Source organism: Pelophylax lessonae (genome assembly GCF_965119305.1).
Source record: "Pelophylax lessonae genome assembly, chromosome: 5".
Taxonomy (NCBI): Eukaryota; Metazoa; Chordata; class Amphibia; order Anura; family Ranidae; genus Pelophylax; species Pelophylax lessonae.
Window position 1 is genome coordinate 362,196,845 of NC_138772.1, and position 22,106 is coordinate 362,218,950.

The 22,106-nt window shown below is 43.9% G+C and overlaps 1 protein-coding gene across 2 annotated transcripts in view; it reads right to left on the bottom strand.

Annotated features, from left to right (window-relative positions):
• The window catches only part of ZNF236 (zinc finger protein 236), a 358,788-nt gene extending 337,921 nt beyond the window's left edge, over nt 1-20,867 (bottom strand). For both annotated transcript variants that reach the window (XM_082258772.1, XM_082258771.1), the window contains exons 1-2: nt 20,744-20,867; nt 5,486-5,637 (exon numbers count right to left, since the gene is read on the bottom strand). In XM_082258772.1, coding sequence (XP_082114898.1) covers nt 5,486-5,637; nt 20,744-20,795 — 204 coding nt within the window. In that variant the 5' untranslated portion in view covers nt 20,796-20,867. The remainder of the gene's footprint in view (nt 1-5,485; nt 5,638-20,743) is intronic.
• Between the last annotated feature and the right edge of the window lie 1,239 nt (nt 20,868-22,106).

A 22,106-nucleotide genomic window follows, 5' to 3' on the forward strand; every position in this document is an offset into this window, starting at 1 on the left:
TCCAGAAGTTCAATGAGGATCTCTGAATGATCCAATGTTGACCTAAATGACTAATGATGATAAATAGAATCCACCTGTGTGTAATCAAGTCTCTGTATAAATGCACCTGCACTGTGATAGTCTCAGAGGTCCGTTTAAAGTGCAGAGAGCATCATGAAGAACAAGGAACACACCAGGCAGGTCCGAGATACTGTTGTGGAGAAGTTTAAAGCCGGATTTGGATACAAAAACATTTCCCAAGCTTTAAACATCCCAAGGAGCACTGTGCAAGCGATAATATTGAAATGGAAGGAGTATCAGACCACTGCAAATCTACGAAGACCTGGCCGTCCCTCTAAACTTTCTCATACAAGGAGAAGACTGATCTGAGATGCAGTCAAGAGGCCCATGATTACTCTGGATGAACTGCAGAGATCTACAGCTGAGGTGGGAGACTCTGTCCATAGGACAACAATCAGTCGTATACTGCACAAATCTGGCCTTTATGGAAGAGTGGCAAGAAGAAAGCCATTTCTTAAAGATATCCATAAAAAATGTTGTTTAAAGTTTGCCACAAGCCACCTGGGAGACACACCAAACATGTGGAAGAAGGGGCTCTGGTCAGATGTAACCAAAATCAAACTTTTTGGCAACAATGCAAAACATTATGTTTGGCGTAAAAGCAACACAGCTCCTCACCCTGAACACACCATCCCCACTGTCAAACATGGTGGTGGCAGCATCATGGTTTGGGCCTGCTTTTCTTCAGCAGGGACAGGGAAGATGGTTAAAATTGATGGGAAGATGGATGGAGCCAAATACAGGACCATTCTGGAAGAAAACCTGATGGAGTCTGCAAAAGACCTGAGACTGGGACGGAGATTTGTCTTCCAACAAGACAATGATCCAAAACATAAAGCAAAATCTGCAATGGAATGGTTCACAAATAAACATATCCAGGTGTTAGAATGGCCAAGTCAAAGTCCAGACCTGAATCCAATCCAGAATCTGTGGAAAGAACTGAAAACTGCTGTTCACAAACGCTCTCCATCCAACCTCACTGAGCTCGAGCTGTTTTGCAAGGAGGAATGGGCAAAAATTTCAGTCTTTCGATGTGCAAAACTGATAGAGACATACCCCAAGCGACTTACAGCTGTAATCGCAGCAAAAGGTGGTGCTACAAAGTATTAACTTAAGGGGGCTGAATAATTTTGCACGCCCAATTTTTCAGTTTTTTTATTTGTTGAAAAAGTTTGAAATATCCAATAAAATTCGTTCCACTTCATGATTGTGTCCCACTTGTTGTTGATTCTTCACAAAAAATTACAGTTTTATATCTGTATGTTTGAAGCCTGAAATGTGGCAAAAGGTCGCAAAGTTCAAGGGGGCCGAATACTTTTGCAAGGCACTATATGCCTGGGCCAGGTGCGGACTGGACCACTACCTGGGTGACACCCAGGGTCGGCCACCAAGTTGACTCCACCGCTCACAGCAGAGAAGGAGAAAGAAAACACTGTCTCCTGTACAGCTGGGGATAGAGACAGACAGAAGAGCAGCGCTGAATAGAGGATGGGAACTGCCAGAGTTAACTTTCCAAGTTAACCAGCAGGTGATTGGTTGCTAGGTGGTTCTAGCAACTAATCATTAGCTTGTTAATATGAAACATTAACTCCAGCAGTTCCCTCCCTCTGTTCAGCGCTACTCCTCTGTCTCTCTCCCCAACCGTATAGGAGATAGAGTGTTTTCTTTCTCCTGCTCCGCTCTGCTGTGTCTCCCCCTCTGCATGCCCCAGTAAGGTAGGAAGGGGCAGAGCTGAGGGGGCTGTGTAACATGCAGGGGTCAAGAGCTGTTGGGGGGGGCTGTGTAACATGCAGGGGTCCAGGACTGTCGGGGCTGTGTAACATGCAGGGGTCCAGAGCTGTTGAGGGCTGTGTAACATGCAGGGGTCCAGAGCTGTTGAGGGCTGTGTAACATGCAGGGGTCCAGAGCTGTTGAGGGCTGTGTAACATGCAGGGGTCCAGAGTTGTGGGGGGCTGTGTAACATGCAGTGGTCCAGAGCTGCAGTGGGGCTGTGTAATGTGCAGGGGCCAGAGCTATGGGAGGGGGGCGTGTAACACGCAGGGGTCAAGAGCTGCAAGGGGGCTGTGTAATGTAAAGGGGTCCAGAGATGCGGGGGGCTGTGTAATGTAAAGGGGTCCAGAGATGCGGGGGGCTGTGTAATGTAAAGGGGTCAAGAGGTGCAGGGGGCTGTGTAATGTAATTGGGTCCAGAAGTGCAGGTGCTGTGTAATGTAATGTAAAGGGGTCCACAGCTGGGGAGGCTGTGTAATTTTTAGGGGTCCAGAGCTGCAGGGGGGGGGGCTGCGTAATGTGCAGAGGTCCAGAGCTGCGGGGGGCTGTGTAATGTCCAGGGGTTCAGAGCTCTGGGAGGGGCTGTGTAATGTGCAGGGGTCCAGAGCTGCCAGGGGAAGGGGGCTGTGTAATGTAAACAGGACCAGAGCTGCGGGGGGGGGGGGCTGTGTAACATAAAGGGGTCCAGAGCTGGGGGGGCTGTGTAATGTAAAGGGGTACAGAGGTGCCATTGTGGATAGGGGACACACAGTAGTGACAAACATATTGGGGGATGCAGAGGTATGCAGGGGGCACAGTGGGGTGTTTTTACATTTTAGAGTGGGGGGGGGGGTGTTCAGTGCCAGATATAGGATCTTCCCCGGGTGCCAAATGCTCTAGGTATACCCCTGCCAAAGCACACAGCAAAAATGACCACACAGTGGTTGAAGGAGAAAACAGTGAATGTCCTTGCATGGCCTAGTCAGAGCCCAGACCTAAACCCCACTGAAAATGACTTGAAGACTGCAGTCCACAAACGGTCACCATCACATTTAACTGAACTTGAGCAGTCCTGCAAAGAATAGTGGGCAAATATTTCAAAGTCTAGATGAGCAAAGTTAGTACAGACATATCCCAAAAGACTAAAGGCTGTAATTAAAGCAAAATGTGGTTCAACAAAATACTGACATAAGAGGGGTGATCCTTTTTCCAACTCAGTAATTCCATTTTTGATTTTTTTGACATGTTGGTGTTATATCTTTCTTGGATGTTATAAGTTGCACTAGTAAATACAGCTGGATAAAACAAAAACTGTGTCTGTCTTCATTTCAGGCTGCAAAGCAACAAAATGTGATTATTTTAAAAGGGGGGTGATTCTTTTCTATACTCACTGCATATTAAAAATGTATATTATATATATTAAAATTGCATTTTTTTATATTAACATGAAGTTGACCCTTGTTCCCTTACATCCCTCCCCCACCCCACCCTTTCTTTTGCAGCATTAAAAGCCTCCACTTTTCTGATCAGGCTTTACACAAGATTTTAGACTGTGTCTGTGGGATTTTGTGCCCATTCAGCCATAACAGCATTTTTGACGAGGTTAGATACTGATGATGGTTGAGGGGACTGGCTGGCAATCAATGTTCCAATCCAACCTGGCTTTGTATACAGGGGCACATAGTCATTCAAGGACAGAAAAGAGCCTTCTCCCAACTGTTGCAACATGTATGGAAGCACACAACTGTTTAAAATGTATTTATATGCAATAGAACACAATAGCACAGCTGGAGTGATTCTCCTACCCACCTCGAATATGTGGATGGGGGAAATCGGCACTTTTTTTGTTCAACTCACTGGTTGAACGAGAAAAATAAAAAATGGGCCTGCCCTAAAGTATAACTAAAGGAGAGGGATTAGAATGCTTGTTGGTTTTTATTGCTGTCTGTGTCCCCATAAAGAAGATTTTCCCTCTTCATTTGTCCTGTTTGCCATTATCACTGAAAGTGAAAGCATCAGAAAATTCCAAGTTTTGGGTTGTCCCCAGAAAAATAACAGGGGAAATCTTCCAATTGGGACACTGGTTCTGGTGACCTGGGGGTCCCTAAGGAATTTTCGTTATTACTTCCTCTCACATCCTGTTTGGCTATGGGGCAGAAAGTGAAGGGAAATCTCCGCAACAGGAAACAGATGGCGAAAAAAAACTTACAGGAGTTATACCCCCATTGCTCTATCCAAAATGAAAGAAAAAAAATGTGCCTATAGTTCTACTTTACGCTGGCAATACATTATATGATTTTTCCTGTTCAATTTCCTTTAGTTATACTTTATACTATATAATGCAAGGGCATACAAATTGAAAGTGTTTCGGTTTGACGTTTTTGATAAATCTACGGGAAAACTTTATAAAAAAATTGTTTGCCGTATGGCCAGCCTAAAGCTAGCCATAGAGGGTTTGAATCTTGGTTGGTTCCCGCTTCCTGATACAAACCATGTATGGGCAGGCTGAATGTACCCAAGTTGATCCATTGATCCACTTGGGCACAACCAGCCTGTCGGACTTTACATGCGATTATCACTAGCTACTGTTATTGCCGCTAGCAATATTTACTGTGTTCTACCGCTGGGGACAGCTTTCCCTGCCGGGAAAACACAATGGCTCCTCAGGAGGGATTCCCCCATCAACATTGACTGTGTTGATGGGGGAATTGAGCAAATTTCCTGTGGTTGCAGAAAATAAATTCACTCCATCTATGGCCGGTGTTCTATCAGAAAACCATACCCCATCAGAATTCCATACCTCCGTCATTTCTGGTGCGGATCAGCTGTGGCTACGTCATGCACCAGCTGTAGCTGCGTCACACATCCTAGTGCGCATGCGCGTAATAGGTAGGAAATTTAGATAACATCGTAACGGATCATGCAAAACGGGTCGGCCAGCGGCATCTCTTATAACAGACATCCATGCGATCTCCATGCCCCACACTGCACCGACCCGACACTGCACCGACCCGACAATCCGATCTCAATGCCCTACACTGCACCGACCTGACAATGGCACATAGCTATGAAATGGACAGTGGGCGTGGGATTAGGGAATAGGATTGTCCCATTGTTGGGTCGGTGCAGTGTCGGGCCGGTGCAGTGTGGGGCATGGAGATCGTATGCATGTTTGTTATGAGAGATGCCGCGGCCGACCCGTTGCTGCGCATGCACACTAGGACTTTTGCCTGACTCGTTGCGATGTTATCAAAATTCCCTACCTAGTCCGCGCATGCACATTAGGACTTGTGACGCGGTTACAGCTGATGCATGATGAAGCCACAGCGGATCCTCAACCGGAAATGACGGAGGTATGGTTTTCTGATAGGGTATGGTATTCTGACAGAACACCGGCCTTAGTTTATTGATTCACACCACTTTTCATTTAAGAAGCTGCTGGCTGTGAGCAACACCGACCCAAGGCTAAGCTCTTTGATTTCTCACAACTTTCTATCTCCGAGTGACGCCAGCACAAGAAATGAATAGAAAGGATGTTACCAGGGCAGAAAATCATTCACAGCAATAAAAACCCAACAAACGATCTAACCCCTCTTAACACTATTCACTATCCACTCCAATTAATATTGTAGCTGGAGCTGGGCTTTAAATGTGTCAAAACACTAGAGTCTTCTCACCTTATCATTCCTCTCATGATCCCGCATGTGTTTCTGGTACTGTGTCTCCTTAGGGAAGGATAACAAACAGATGTCACACTTGTAGGATGATCCATGGGAGGAGAAACTGTTATTGTCAGCATTTGCTGTTAAAACTCCATCTGAAAGGATTTCTGTGTTAAAATATATATTTAGAAACTATATTAATATATTTATATATATATATAATGTTGTTAGCAATTACAAGTAAAATGAACAACACCCTTTCACTTTTAATTACAGTATTCTCTTATTATTATACAGTTTATATTACCATCCTACTGCTGTACACCTTTCTGAAAAACAAAAAAAACAATTAATCTTATTCTAAGCTGGTTCTGGATGTGTTAATTTCTTTAATATTAAATTATATTTATACAGCCAGTGAAGGTCTGGCCTTTCTATGTGCAGCTGGATCATAATAGCTGTGCACATAGGGAATATTCATTCCCTTTGTATAAATGCAAAAGGGAGGGGTTAGCCTATTAGAGCCGGAGAAAATCAGGAGCATTTGTGTGTTTAAAAAGATCTCACTGTGTTTGGAAAAACATTTGCAAAATGCTTTGGGGGGCATCAATCAAATATGTCTAACAACTTCTTAAAATCGCTGGTTGCTTCCTGCAGTATTTTAAACATTAAAGACCCATTCATATCTAAGCAATGCTTTGCGCTATACTTGCGTTGCATTAGGACAGCCAAACATACACAAAACAAAAGAATGTATATTATAGTAAACATCATAAGAAGTTAGAAATATTATTAGAAGTAAATTGCAAAAATATGGCACAATAGGAGGAGCAACAGATAATAAGCCCCAGTGGTTATCAACTCCTTCTAACCATGCTCTGGCCACCCCCAAGGAAGCAAGCCACAGTCAGCATGTAGAAGATGAAGCACAGCACAAAAATGCTACATATCTCCCGGATTGCCAATCATTGCCACTATGGAGAGCCAGATTACTGGCCTTTTGGATTATGCCGATTCTTATATTTACAATCTTTGGTCACTGAGCCCTCTGCCTATATAAAGGATATAGGGCACAATCCAGTAAGCAATATTTTACCGCATCAGAGTATGCGGTAAAATAACGCACATTTAGAAAAAAAACTTGTGTAATTCACAAAGAAACTCTCCTTAACCACTTAAGCCCCGGAAGATTTTACCCCCTTCCTGACCAGGGCCTATTTTGCGATTCGGCACTGCGTGACTTTAACGGACAATTGCGCGGTCGTGCGACGCTGTACCTAAACGGATTTGACGTCCTTTTTTTCCCACAAACAGAGCTTTCTTTTGGTGGTATTTGATCACCTGTGCGATTTTTACTTTTTGTGCTATAAACAAAAAAACAGCGTCAATTTTGCAAAAATAACAATACTTTTCACATTTCTTTATATGAAATTCCCCCCAAAAAAAAGTAAAAATGAAAATTTTTTAACATTTTGGGCCAATTTTTTTCTTTACCATATATTTGGTAAAAAAAAAAAAAAAAAAACGCAAAAAGCGTATTTTGATTGGTTTGCGCAAAAGTTATCGAGTTTACTAACAAAGGGAAAGATTTTTGTCATTTTTGTTGTTTTTTTTTTAACGAGTAATGGCGGCGATCTGCGATTTTTTTCGCGGGACTGCGACATTGTGGCAGACAGATCGGACCCTTGACTGACATTTTTGACACTTTTGGGGTTACCAGTGACATTACTGCAGTAATCAGTGCTATATATATGCACTGTTACTGTAAAATTACACTGGCTGTGAAGGGGTTAACTTTTTTTGAGAGGGAGGGGTTATGTGTATCCCTAGGGGCGTGATTCTAACTGTGATTGGCTGTGGCTTGAGGTTTAGGAACAGTGATCAACGGTCCTACATAGTAGAACCGTATGGTCACTGTTTCTACACAGGGGAGAATGACAGGCGGCTTGTTTACATCAGCCGCCTGCCTTTCTCCCTCTCCACCCAATGATCGCGAGTGACCGGCGGACATCGGGTCCGCCGGTCACACGCGCGGGGGGGTCCGTGGCCACGTGGGAGCGCGCCTCCGGCGGCGCGCGCACGCTCCCTAGACCCTCACAGACTAGCGACGTAGATCTACGCCACTCTGCCTGTGAGGGGCTGACCGTCGACGTAAATAGTCGTGCGGCAGTCGGCAAGTGGTTAAAATCTCGCATGCCTTATCTTTCCAAAGTATGCGCTAAATACAGCATGAAACCATGCGGTACGTTGTTGCAAGGATCTGATGTGATGCTTTTCCAAACAAATGTAAAGCAAACAATTTAGTCATGGGTGGCATGGCATGGCTTCTCTGTGTTGAGGGCTCAAGGTACCCTATGATTTGGGTATGAAGCTCCATGATAAGTAGCTAGGATAACCTGTACTGCTAGGACAACCTGAACTGCTAGGATAACCTGAAATGCTTGGATAAGCTGTACTTCTGCAGGGTATCAGCATCTGTAAATTGATCCAGAAGTGTGTGCTCCTTCCTTTAAAAGGACCACTTGAGATCTTCTCCTCCTCTTCTGCATTGCTTTAATTCCAGAAGACTGGACTCAAAGAGCTCCATCCTCTTTGCTATGCCATCTGCCAGCCTCTAGAAACAACTCTCGACTAAAATCTAGCTGACATCTGCTCCAGCTTACCTTTCCCACCTATTTTTTAAACCAATCACTGGGGGGGGGGGGAAGTCTTAACGATTGCCAAAGTTATCGCAAGCTTGGACCAGTACTTAACCGCTTTACCACCGCCCACAGTAATATTACTGCGGCAGAGTGGCTCGTTATCGTCTGACGACGTAGTACTACGTCGTCAGACACTCCCCCTTCTGGGCGGCGCTTTTGCGCCGCCGGAGGCTCGCTCCCGCTGTTTTCATTCACAGCGGGAGTCGGGCCAGGGGAGGAGCAGCGGCGATCGCCGCTGCTCTGCCCCGATCGCCGGGGATCTAGTGTGGAGATCCGCCTGCCTGTGTAAACACAAGCGGGCGGATCTCCATAGTGACAGGGAGTGACAGATCGGACTGTTCAGCATAGCTGGACATCCGATCTGTCCCTGGCTCACTCAGTCACCTCTCCCCCTACACGTCAGTAAGCACCAGGCATACATTAACCCCTCCCTCTCCAATAAAATTAACCCCTTCCCTGCCAGTGTCATTTTTACAGTAACAGTGCATATATATAGCACTGATTACTGCAGTAATGTCACTGGTACCCCCAAAAGTGTCAAAAATGTCAGTCAAGGGTCCGATCTGTCCGCCGCAATGTCGCAGTCCCGCAAAAAAAAAAAAAAAAAAAAAAAAAAAATCGCAGATCGCCGCCATTACGCGTTAAAAAAAAGAACACCAAAAATGACAGAAATCTTTCCCTTTGTTAGTAAACGCAATAACTTTTGCGCAAACCAATCAAAATATGCTTATTGCGATTTTTTTACCAAACATAGGTAGCAGAAAACAAATTGGCCAAAAATTTTTAAAAAAAAAATGATTTTTACATCTTTTTTGGGGGGAATTTCATATAAAAAAATGTTAAAAATATTGTTATTTTTTCAAAATAAACGCTTTTTTTTTGTTTATAGCGCAAAAAGTAAAAATCGCACAGGTGATCAAATACCACCAAAAGAAAGCTCTGTTTGTGGGAAAAAAAGGACGTAAATTTCGTTTGGGTACGGCATCGCACGACCGCGCAATTGTCAGTTGAAGTCGCACAGCGCCGAATCGCAAAAAGTGGCCTGGACGGAAGACAGCAAAATCCTCCGGTGGTAAAGTGGTTAAATACCGCATGCATTTATTTACTTTTGTGAACTGACTTTTAATGCCTTCTATGCGGTATTCAACATGCGTTTTTGGCGTTTGCGTTAAATAATGCATATGAGCAATAGTGAATTGACATTTTCATTATTGCGTTCAGTGGTCACATGACCGTCATAACCCATGCGATAACCTTTAGTGAATTGTGCTCTTAGTCCACATACTTGACATTTTAGGTAATTGTAAGTGGGACATCGGTATATGAAGTCATCTGTTCAAGAAGACATTAAATCAGTCTCCTTGCTGTACAATATTTCTTCCCTAAAGACCACACTACACAGTTGATAGGCTTATGGAGGCTTCAAGTTTTAATTCAAATAATTATTTACAGTGGGTACGGAAAGTATTCAGACCCCCTTAAAGAGGAAGTAAACCCTCCTCAGGAAGTTGTACCTATAGGTAAGCCTATATTAAGGCTTACCTATAGGTACTGTAAATATCTCCTAAACATGCACCGTTTAGGAGATATTTACCTTTAATGCAGCCAGTGACGTCACTGGCGCATGCGCTCTGAAGGAACGGCAGATCGTGCCGTTCCTTCAGAGCCCCGTGCCGTGACCGTCGGCTCCCGCGCGCGTGCGCGGGAGTGACGTCACCGCGGCTCCGGCCAATCAGATGGCCGGATGCCGCGATCCCGGAAGACGGGCGACTATACATGTCGCCCGTCATACAGGTAAGCGGACGGCACGGCGGGGGCTCGTTCTAAGGTAAGTATTTCATAATGAGCTACTATGCGATGCATACTAGCTCATTATGTGTTTCTCTTTCAGGATGTAAAGAAGAGAAAAAAATTTTTTCTCGGTTTACAACCTCTTTAAATTTTTCACTCTTTGTTATATTGCAGCCATTTGCTAAAATCATTTAAGTTCATTCTTCTTCCTCATGAATGTACACATAGCACCCCATACTGACAGAAAAACACAGAATTGTTGACATTGTTGCAGATTTATTAAAAAAGAAAAACTGAAATATAAGTATTCAGACCCTTTGCTCAGTATTTAGTAGAAGCCCCCTTTAATCTAATACAGCCAGGAGTCTTTTTGGGAAAGATGCAACAAGTCTTTCACACCTGGATTTGGGGATCCTCTGCCATTCCTCCTTGCAGATCCTCTCCAGTTCTGTCAGGTTGGATGGTAAACGTTGGTGGACAGCCATTTTTAGGTCTCTCCAGAGATGCTCAATTGGGTTTAAGTCAGGGCTCTGGCTGGGCCATTCAAGAACAGTCACGGAGTTGTTGTGAAGCCACTCCTTTGTTATTTTAGCTGTGTGCTTAGGGTCATTGTCTTGTTGGAAGGTAAACCTTCGGCCCAGTCTGAGGTCCAGAGCACTCTGGAGAAGGTTTTTGTCCAGGATATCCCTGTACTTGGCCGCATTCATCTTTCCTCGATTGCAACCAGTCGTCCTGTCCCTGCAGCTGAAAAACACCCCCACAGCATGATGCCGCCACCACCATGCTTCACTGTTGGGACTGTATTGGACAGGTGATGAGCAGTGCCTGGTTTTCTCCACACATACCGCTTAGAATTAAGGCCAAAAAGTTATATTTTGGTCTCATCAGACCAGAGAATCTTATTTCTCACCATCTTGGAGTCCTTCAGGTGTTTTTTAGCAAACTCCATGCGGGCTTTCATGTGTCTTACACTGAGGAGAGGCTTCCGTCGGGCCACTCTGCCATAAAGCCCCGACTGGTGGAGGGCTGCAGTGATGGTTGACTTTCTACAACTTTCTCCCATCTCCTGACTGCATCTCTGGAGCTCAGCCACAGTGATCTTTGGGTTCTTCTTTACCTCTCTCACCAAGGCTCTTCTACCCCGATAGCTCAGTTTGGCCGGACAGCCAGCTCTAGGAAGAGTTCTGGTCGTCCCAAACGTCTTCCATTTGAGGATTATGGAGGACACTGTGCTCTTAGGAACCTTAAGTGCAGCAGAAATCTTTTTGTAACCTTGGCCAGATCTGTGCCTTGCCACAATTCTGTCTCTGAGCTCTTCAGGCAGTTCCTTTGACCTCATGATTCTCATTTGCTCTGACATGCATTGTGATCTGGAAGGTCTTATATAGACAGGTGTGTGGCTTTCCTAATCAAGTCCAATCAGTATAATCAAACACAGTTGGACTCAAATGAAGGTGTAGAACCATCTCAAGGATGATCAGAAGAAATGGAAAGCACCTGAGTTAAATATATGAGTGTCACAGCAAAGGGTCTGAATACTTAGGACCATGTGATATTTCAGTTTTTCTTTTTTAATAAATCTGCAACAATGTCAACAATTCTGTGTTTTTCTGTCAGTATGGGGTGCTATGTGTACATTCATGAGGAAGAAGAATGAACTTAAATGATTTTAGCAAATGGCTGCAATATAACAAAGAGTGAAAAATTTAAGGGGGTCTGAATACTTTCCGTACCCACTGTATGTTTCCATGATAAATTTACCTCCAAATCTTTAGTACTGCAAACAAGGCTAGTTTTGCCCCAGTACCTATTCATGTGGTACTGGGAGGACTTTTTCATCTGGGCTAACAATGCCAGAATTGTTGTAATAGTGATTTTTTGGAATTAAATATACCACTATAATTAATAGAAGTAAACTAGTTTCCTAGATCTAGAATTAAAGTGGTATTAAACTCAAAGCCAAAATTGTAATATATTGCAGCTTACCAATCATTAGATGTGGTGGCTGTATTGGGGTTCTTTTTTTAGGCTTTTTTTCCTTGTTTTCACCTGGTGATCTGGCCAGTAACACACCTCCTGTATTAGTGAGACACAACTCTGGAGGAATGAGCATAGGCGGCAGTGCAGACAGCACCATTGTCAGTCTGGGGGAGGGCAATGTTTTATGTACTAGCAGATTTAAATACACTCCCAAATCGAAGCCAAACTCCAACTAATACTTTATAAGCAGTTATACCAAACCATTTTTTCCCTTTTACATAAAAGCTGATCATTGTAAGCACCCCTCCTAGTGTAAAATGGTTCGTCTTATCTCTGCACTGATACATTCTGCTAGAGAGCTTGTTGTTTTGAAAAAAAGAAAGCCTAAAAAGAAAATTAGTGCAGCCATCACATAAAAGAATTGGTAGGCTGCAACATAGTAAATGTTTTATTTGGGGTTTAATATTGATTTATTGCATGTTGCTATGGGGTCCATTTTCTCCTCAAAAACCCATTTTAAAGTGTATTTCCACTTCTGCTGTCATTAAAAAACAAACAAAAAGTATACAGCTGCAAGAAAAAGTATGTGAACCCTTTGGAATGATATAGATTTCTGCACAAATTGGTCATAAAATGTGATCTGATCCTCATCTAAGTCACAACAATAGACAATCACAGTCTGCTTAAACTAATAACACACAAAGAAATGTATCCATGTTTTTATTGAACACACCATGTAAACATTCACAGTGCAGGTGGAAAAAGTATGTGAACCCTTGGATTTAATAACTGGTTGAACCTCCTTTGGCAGCAATAACTTCAACCAAACGTTTCCTGTTGTTGCAGATCAGATGTGCTCAATGGTCAGGAGTAATTCTTGACCATTCCTCTTTATAGAACTGTTTCAGTTCAGCAATATTCTTAGGATGTCTGGTGTGAATTGCTTTCTTGAGGTCATGCCACAGCATCTCAATCGGGTTGAGGTCAGGACTCTGACTGGGCCACTTCAGAAGGTGTATTTTCTTCTGTTTAAGCCATTCTGGATTTACTTCTATGCTTTGGGTCATTGTCCTGTTGCAACACCCATCTTCTGTTGAGCTTCAGCTGGTAGACAGATGGTCTTAAGTTCTCCTGCAAAATGTCTTGATAAACTTGGGAATTCATTTTTCCTTCAATGATAGCAATCCGTCCAGGCCCTGATGCAGCAAAGCAGCCCCAAACCATGATGCCCCCACCACCATACTTCACAGTTGGGATGAGGTTTTGATGTTGGTGTGCTGTGCCTCTTTTTCGCCACACATAGTGTTGTGTGTTTCTTCCAAACAACTCAACTTTGGTTTCATCTGTCCACAGAATATTTTGCCAGTTTTGCTGTGAAACATCCAGGTGCTCTTGTGCAAACTGTAAACGTGCAGCAATGTTTTGTTTAGACAGCAGTGGCTTCCTCTGTGGTATCCTCCCATGAAATCCATTCTTGTTTAGTGTTTTACCTATTGTAGATTCGCTAACAGATATGTTAGCATTTGCCAATGACTTTTGTAAGTCTTTAGCTGACACTCTAGGATTCTTCTTCCCCCTCATTGAGCAGTCTGTGCTGTGCTCTTGCAGTCATCTTTACAGGACGGCCACTCCTAGGGAGAGAAGCAGCAGTGCTGAACTTTCTCCATTTATAGACAATTTGTCTTACTGTGGACTGATGAACAGCAAGGCTTTTGGAGATACTTTTATAACCCTTTCTAGCTTTATGTATAGAAAGGAAGGGAAGTGATTGGCGCTGCCAGTAATGGGTGTATCAAAAAATGTGTGGAATAAAGTGTCAAAGTCACTAAACAATGCTCTGTAACCAGTCTGGTGTGCAGACTGAACTCACACTGATGTGGGGTAAACAAGAAAGATAGGTGGCCTGTGCAATAAATATATATATAAATAGGTATCACATCACTTAAAATTGATGTCCTATAAAACATAAATCAGCAGTGCATATCATATACATTAAAACATAAATTCATGTGCAATATGTGCAATAAAGTGCCAAGTGATAAATATATGAATAGATAGGTGAAACACTAGAAAAAATAATAAATAACCAAAAATGGTATAAAGGTGCTGAGTGCTGGTGAGAAATTGATCTACCAGATCAATTAGAATAAAGGATATATATAGATAAATAAATAAAGTGAAACAAATCGAACCACCTATAGTGCAGAAGCTTCACACAATCATGTGTGATAAAACCGTAGTGATGTAAATTATCAGTGGATTGTGAAAAATTATATATAACTGCAAATAGAGTATGATACAAACAAAGTGTAGGATCAAATAAGTGCAATATGGCCAAAAGATATTAAAAATGTCTAAAACTAGAATTGAGGATGCTATAAAAATGCAGGAAAAATAGTAAAAAAATAAGAATATAAATATTATGTGCAGAAAGTCCCAAACAATATAAATAAGTGCAAAAGTCCACAAATTTGTTAAGGTGCTCTTGTTTGAGGTGACACGGAGTGGATGTATAGGTGAGGGATTAAGTGCTCCCTTTCCAGTAGGTCCCGCGCTTACCAGAGCTAGGTCCCCCCACAGGGGTGAATCGCAGGTTGATAATAGGGATCGCTCCCAAACAGCAGGGGTCCAGTCCCTGTTCCTCTTTAAATACTTCCACCTGCCCCGGTCACTCTCCAAAGAAGTTGTAAAGGGCTTAAACCGGCATCAGTACTCCAAGGGTAATTTCAAGGATAATTCTAGGACGTGTGGAAAAAATGCCTCTTATAGTGAAGGATCGTTTTCCAAAAATCCTTTATTTATTATCACAAAACAGGTACTCACATTGGTAGAGTCAAGCAAGCGTGTCCGTCTGGCTTAGGAACCGCAACTTCCTCTCTCGCGGTATGTATCCGGAACGCCGTGCGTTCCACCCGCCGGATATGCGTCCCAAGCTGACAGACCAAAAGGCGGAAGTGATGTGGTTACGATCTAGACGCGTTTCGTCACACTGACATCATTGGGTTAACATACTTTTTCCACCTGCACTGTGAACGTTTACATGGTGTGTTCAATAAAAACATGGCAACATTTCATTCCTTGTGTGTTATTAGTTTAAGCAGACTGTGATTGTCTATTGTTGTGTTGATGATCAGATCACATTTTATGACCAATTTGTGCAGAAATCCATATCATTCCAAAGGGTTCACATACTTTTTCTTGCAGCTGTATGTGTACTGTGTTCCCACTCATACGATATTTTTTTTCCAATATTACTTACATTGAGGCTCCATTCACACCTGAGCGTATCGTTTTTCAGGCGTTTTTTGGGCTTTTTTTCAGGCGTTTTTTTTTTTTGCTTTTTTTCCCCAGCGTTTTTTTGGGGCTTTTTTCAGGCGTTTTTTGCAGGTGTTTGGAGGCAGGCATTGACATCTAACAAAAACGTTTGTAATCATGTACTTTTTTTTAGCTTCAGGCGACAAAATGTTCATATTTGAACAGGGGCCAATGAAATGAATGTGATTTTGCCTTAGATGTTTTTTACGTGAAGGTGTCATGGCAGGTGTCACCGGGACCGGATGGCTTGCACCCGAGGGTTATTAAAGAGCTCAGCCAGGTGATAGCCAGACCATTAGTCTTGATATTTAAGGATAGTCTACAGATGGGTATGGTGCCAACTGATTGGAAAAAAGCCAACGTGGTACCAATATTTACAAAAGGGCCGAGATATATCTCGGGTAACTATAGGCCGGTAAGTCTAACATCAGTAGTCTGCAAGATTTTTGAGGGGATGAGAATGGTATTAGTAGTAGTAATCAGCATGGATTCATGAAAAATCGTTCTTGCCAGACCAATCTATTAACCTTCTACAATGAAGTGAGTTGCCATCTAGATAAAGGAAGGCCTGTGGATGTGGTGTATCTGGACTTTGCAAAGGCATTCGACACCGTTCCCCACAAACGCTTACTGTACAAACTAAGGAAGATAGGTATGGACCATAAGGTGAGTACCTGGATAGAGAACTGGCTCCAAGGGCGAGTCCAGAGGGTGGTGATAAATGGGGAGTACTTGGATTGGGCGGGTGTGGAAAGTGGGGTCCCCCAGGGTTCTGTCCAGGGACCAATCCTGTTTAACTTATTCATAAACGATCTAGAGGAGGGGATATCTAGCACAATCTTGGTATTTGCCGATGATGCTAAATTAAGCATGCCAATATCTTCTATGCAGGATGTGGAAACCTTACAAGCGGACCTGAACAAAATAATGGGGTGGGCAACTACATGGCAGATGAGGTTTAATGTTGAAAAATGTAAAGTAATGCACTTGGGCATCAGAAACCAGAAAGCAAGCTACTCACTAGGGGGGGAACCTTTGGGTGAATCTAAGACCTGGGGGTACTGGTGGACAACAGGCTTGGCAATGGCATGCAATGCCAAGCCGCTGCAAGCAAAGCCAACAAAATACTGGCATGTATAAAAAAGGGGATTCACTCCAGAAATAAAGAGATTATTCTCCCACTCTACAAGACTCTGGTCCGGCCACATCTGGAGTATGCTGTCCAGTTCTGGGCACCGGTCCTCAGAAAGGATGTGCTGGAACTGGAGAGAGTCCAGAGAAGGGCAACAAAAATAATTAGAGGAATGGAGGACATCAGCTATGAGGAAAGACTACAAGCACTGAACTTATTCTCTCTGGAGAAGAGACGCTTGAAGGGGGAAATTATATCAATGTACAAATACTGTACTGGTGAGTACCCTAGCATAAGGAACAAACTTTTTAGAGAAAGGGAATACAATAAGACACGTGGCCACTCACTAAAACTAGAGGAAAAATGTTTTAATCTTAAAATATACAAGGGGGTTCTTTACTGCCAGAGCCCCTTCTGGGGCTGAAGTGGTGGCATCCAAGTCTTAGTCTGTAGGGTTCATATAACAGCTTCAACTCTTCTGGGAAGGCTGTCCACAAGGTTTTAGGAATGGGTCTATGGGAATCTGACCATTCTTCCAGAAGTGTTCCAATTCATCCCAAAGTTGTTCTATTGGGTTAAGGTCAGGACTCTGTGCAGGCCAGTCAAGTTCCTCCACCCCAAATTCATTCATGTCTTTATGGACCTTGCTTTGTGCACTGGTGCATAATCGTGTTAAAAAAAAAAGGGAACATCCCCAAACTGTTCCCACAAAGTTGGGAGCATGAAATTGTCCAAAATGTCTTGGTATGCTGCTGACGCCTTAAAGTGGATGTAAACCCTCATATATACCCAGTGAAGTGAACAGCCTTAGATGATACACAGAGATGAGACAAATCTCCCTACATAAGTTTTACATGCATATCTGCTGTCTTCAGCTTTATATATTCTTTAGAAAGTGCACATCGTGTTAGAAATTTTCTCTTCCTTTTCAGCACTGGGAGTGTTGTGTTAGTATGCGTGACAGCTGATTGGGGGAAAGCCACACACCCCCCACTCCACATAGGCAGAGGAAGGAAGGAATGTGCTGTGAATAGACCAGCTATCTGCTAAGCTATATATAGCACCCACCCCTACACAAAATTCAGCCTGGTTTTATCGCAGTTTACAGAGAACTTGTCAGACAAGAGTGAACAGGAGAGCCATCGAGGGGTTAACTGTGAGCTGCCTGTATTCACTGATCATCTGGCTGGAGTCTCTCCTTGCTTTCAGTTCTGAAAGTGGTTGTAAAATCACAAGGTTTTTTACCTTCACGCATAAAAAACCTTCTGTGTGCAGCAGCCTCCCCTAATACTTACCTGAGCCCCCTCTCGATCCAGCAATGTCCATGAGAACCTTGCCTCTCTGAGGACTCACACTCCTGATTGGCTTTTGGCAGCAGCAGGAGCCATTGGCTCCCACTGCTGTCAATCACAGCCAGTGAGCCAATCAGGAGATGGAGGGGGTGGAGTCAAGTCCCAACCTCATGTGTGAATGGACACACAGAGCCACAGGTCGGGAGCATGCCTGCTTGGGTGCCCCCACAGCAAGCTGCTTGCTGTGAGGGGACCCAACAGGAGGAAGGAGCCTGGAGCGCCAGCGGGGGGACCAGAGACGAGGAGGATCGGGGCTGCTCTGTGCAAAACCATTGCACAAAGCAGGTAAGTAAAACATGTTATTTAACCACTTCAGCCCCGGAAGATTTTACCCCCTTCCTTAACAGGCCCTATTTTGCAATTCGGTACTGCGTTATTTTAACGGACAATTGTGCAGTCGTGCAATGCTGTACCCAAACAAAATTGATGTTCTTTTTTTTCCCACAAATAGAGCTTTCTTTTGGTGGTATTTGATCACCTGTGTGATTTTTATTTTTTTGCGCTATAAACAAAAAAAAGCGACAATTTTGAAAAACAAAAAATATATATATTTTTCACATTCTGCTATATGACATTCCCAAAAAAATGTAAAAATCAAAATTTTTTTACCATTTTAGGCCAATTTGTTTTCTGCTACATATTTTTGGTAAAAAAAAAAAAAAATTTGCAATAAGCGTATTTTGATTGGTTTGCGCAAAAGTTATCGCGTCTACTAACTACGGGAAAGGTTTATGTCATTTTTTTTTTTTTTTTTACTAGTAATGACGGTGACCTGTAATTTTTGGCGGGACTGCGACATTGCGGCGGACAGATCGGACCCCTAACTGACATTTTTGACACTTTTGGGGGGACCTGTGACATTACAACAGTAATCAGTGCTATACATATGCACTGTTACTGTAATAATGCCACTGGCAGGGAAGTGGTTAACCCTGTGGGTGATCAAGGGGTTAAATGTGAGCCTAGGGGAGTGATTCTAACTGTGGGGGGGCGTGGCTTCTGAGATTACCATAGAGACTCGTGATCCTATATAGCAGGATCACATGGGTTCTATGATCATCCCAGGGAGGATGGTTGGCTGCGTTTACAACAGCCGACCGCCCTCTCTCAGCGGGGAATGATCGCGGGTCAGGCGGCAATCGGAGCTGCCTGACACACGCATCGGCTTCCCCAACGCGTGCTCGCCCCCTAGACTCCAGAGAGTGAGCGCCGTACATGTATGCCGATTTGCCTGGGAGCGGCTGCCTGCCGCAGTACATCTGCCGTGGGCGATTTTAAACTGGTTAAAGCGGTAGTACAGTAAACCCCCCTCCATTGCGGGGGTTACGTTCCGGAACCAGCCGCGAAAAGTGAAAATCCGCAAAATAGAAAAACCCTATTAAAATGCATTGTAGGCATGTTTTTTTTACTGTCACTGTACGTGTAAAAGCATTTTAAGGTCTTTAAAAACACTTTTAAAACAATAGAAACTCATTTAAACACATAAAAGATACTGGGAGACATAACAAGAGCTATGGAAAACACAAAAATATTTCATTTTTAATGATTTATATAGTAAAATAACATTACAAAAAAAAAAAAGCAAAATATACCGGGATCGCAAAAACTGAACCGCGATGGAGCGGGGGTTTACTGTATACAGTTTTTTGTGACTTTTAACTACAGGTAAGCCATAAGGCTTACCTGTAGGTACAATTAATATTTGCACTGCATGCAGCCGCTGATGCGATGGGCGCATGCGCTCTGAAGGTCCGGCGGCCCTTCAGAGTTTCCTTGCCGGGAAGCGCCGGAAAATGACTCCTGCGCGCATGCGGGGCCGCCTAACCCAGAAGAGACACCGAGGGATCATGTCAGCTCCCACAGCGGTGTCCGGGGATCCGTGTCGGGGCTTCGTTCTAAGGTAAGTATTTCATAATAAGCTAGTATGTGATGCATACTAGCTCATTATGCCTTTGTCTTGCAGGGTTTTTTTTGTTGTTGTTTTTTAGTATACTACCGCTTTAAGGAAAAAAACAAAAAACTTTTGGCTTGAACTGTAACTGAAAGCGGGGAGAAATCCAGCCAGATCTGTGTTTACCTCCACACAGATCTCTTTGCTGTGATTGGCCACAGCCGATCAGCAGGTATACAGCCACAATCATTGGCTGTAACTTGCTGACAAACTCATGCGGCGTCCAATCCCAGCACAGTCCAGCAGGGGGCGCGCTCTCTAAACCAGTAGCGTTGCTGTGCCACTCATTAGCACTAAATGTACGGTTAATGGGCTGTAAGTGGTTAACAATGGACACAGGCCACATAGGTTCAATGGACTCAAATGAAAAGCCTAGGGATATAGCTGGTGGTGGGTTTGTAGACTTATGGGCCAACACACGAGGCATGCAAAAAAAAAAAAACTTGTGATAGTGGAAAGGTAAAAGTATAAACCAAAATAAAAAGAAAACTAAGTAAAAAAGGTTGACTTTTGTTAGATTGCAGGTGAAAGGATTGGCATTCCAGTAATGAGGTAATTGGTGTGTGTGCTCCATCCTCTCCATAGGTTTGTATACAATGAACATGGGTACAGCACACTAATCCTGCAGGCTTCCAGGAGAACACAGCCACTGTCACCAGCAGCCATTCTAATAGGAGAGAACACAATAGACTTCCAGCCAGGCAGGCAGGCAGACAATATGGAAGGCTCGCTTAGCACACACTATACAATGCACAGCACCACACACAGCCCCTGCGTCTCCTCTTCCCTCACACACACAGCACTGCACACTGCACACTGCACTCCGCTCTCCCCCTGCCGCAGCCTGTAGTCCGGGTGCTGCGTCCCCCTCCCGTATCATTCCGCCCAGTCTCCGGGAGAAGACGCCTCACACGTACAGTCCGCGGCCTCACCACTTTATATCCGGGGACTATATGAGCTCACACACACGCATCTAACATCTCCTACAGGCCACTGCTCCCGCCCACACCAGGCCCCGTCCTCCTTCCACCCCTGCAAGGTTTTTTATACCTGTGTGCGGTCCGTCCCCAGCCCGTGGTTTCGGGGGACGACCCCGCGGCATTGGGCTCGGATTATTTTTTCTTTCAGGTTAAAGTCGCCTCTTCCTCTTTTTTTTTTCACAACGGCGGCGGAAGCAGCAGCAAGGGATTGGAGGGAGGAGGAGGAAGAAGACGCGTCCGCGGCGGAGGAAGCACGGTGGGGCGGGGTCTGGGGCAGTGACGCCACTCGACTGTATGTGGACGGTGGACACGATGAGGTCCTGGTTGGAGTTTGTGTGGCGCTGTGCACATCGCCCGACTAATAAAGCTTTGTCCTCTCACCCGAAATGACGACCCTGTATAATGTACAAGCCTTCATTGTGCTAATTCACCTCACACTCTTCCCTGCATAGCTGCCAGTGCCCCGGGGATGTATGAGGGCTGTAATGGCGGCTTTGTGTTGGGTATTCTCATTAACCCCATTCATGTCAAAGGGTAAAACAAATTCGAACTCCTGAGTACAGTTTTGTAACTTCGACCTGTGTTAATAAAGTTGTACACATTGTAACTTCCGCATGAATTATATTGTTTTTTTTTTCCAGGACAAACTAGGCTTTCGTTTAGCGGGAAATCTTTTTTTTTTTTTTTTTTTTATCACGAAAACTGGCACAAAAATATTTATTTTTTTTTAATTCAGTTGAATATTTCTTACTATAATCATAACCTCCTGCCAAAACACAACCCAAAAATAAATTTCCCCACTCCTGGCGATCACAGCGATACCTCACGCTCACCAGCCACTTTATTAGGTACACCTTGCTAGTACCGCTGTTCTGTCAGATGAGCTAAAGTGATGTTCCCTCAGCTGACTTACCACAAATACTTACTGCACATGCGTTCCACCGCTAGCAGGTTTGCTCATCTGACAGAACACCTGCAGTCAGAAGATGGCAGCAGCCATCTTGATACACCCAGCCAAGTCTTGAATGTCAGATTTATTATAGCAATAAAGTGAGCATATACTGTACATGTGCATCTCATAAAATTTGAATATTATCAAAAAGTTAATTTATTTCAGTAAGTTTCACAAAAATTTTGGCGCTAAACAGTGCGGGGAGTACCAAGATGGCCGTCGTCACCTTCTGAATGCAGGTGTTCTATCAGAATACCGCTACCTAAGGCCCCTTTCACACAGGGAGACCATTCAGATCCACCTGTCCGTTTTTCAGGCAGATCTGAACGGATGCCCCATGCATCTCTATGGGGCATCAGAAGTCAGGGGAGACATGTCCGCTGACATCCGATGCGATCCGTCAAAACCGGACGGATGGAAACCCTATTTTCCATCCGTCTGGGGGATGGGATCGGATGAGAACAGACAGGCGGTCCGTTCC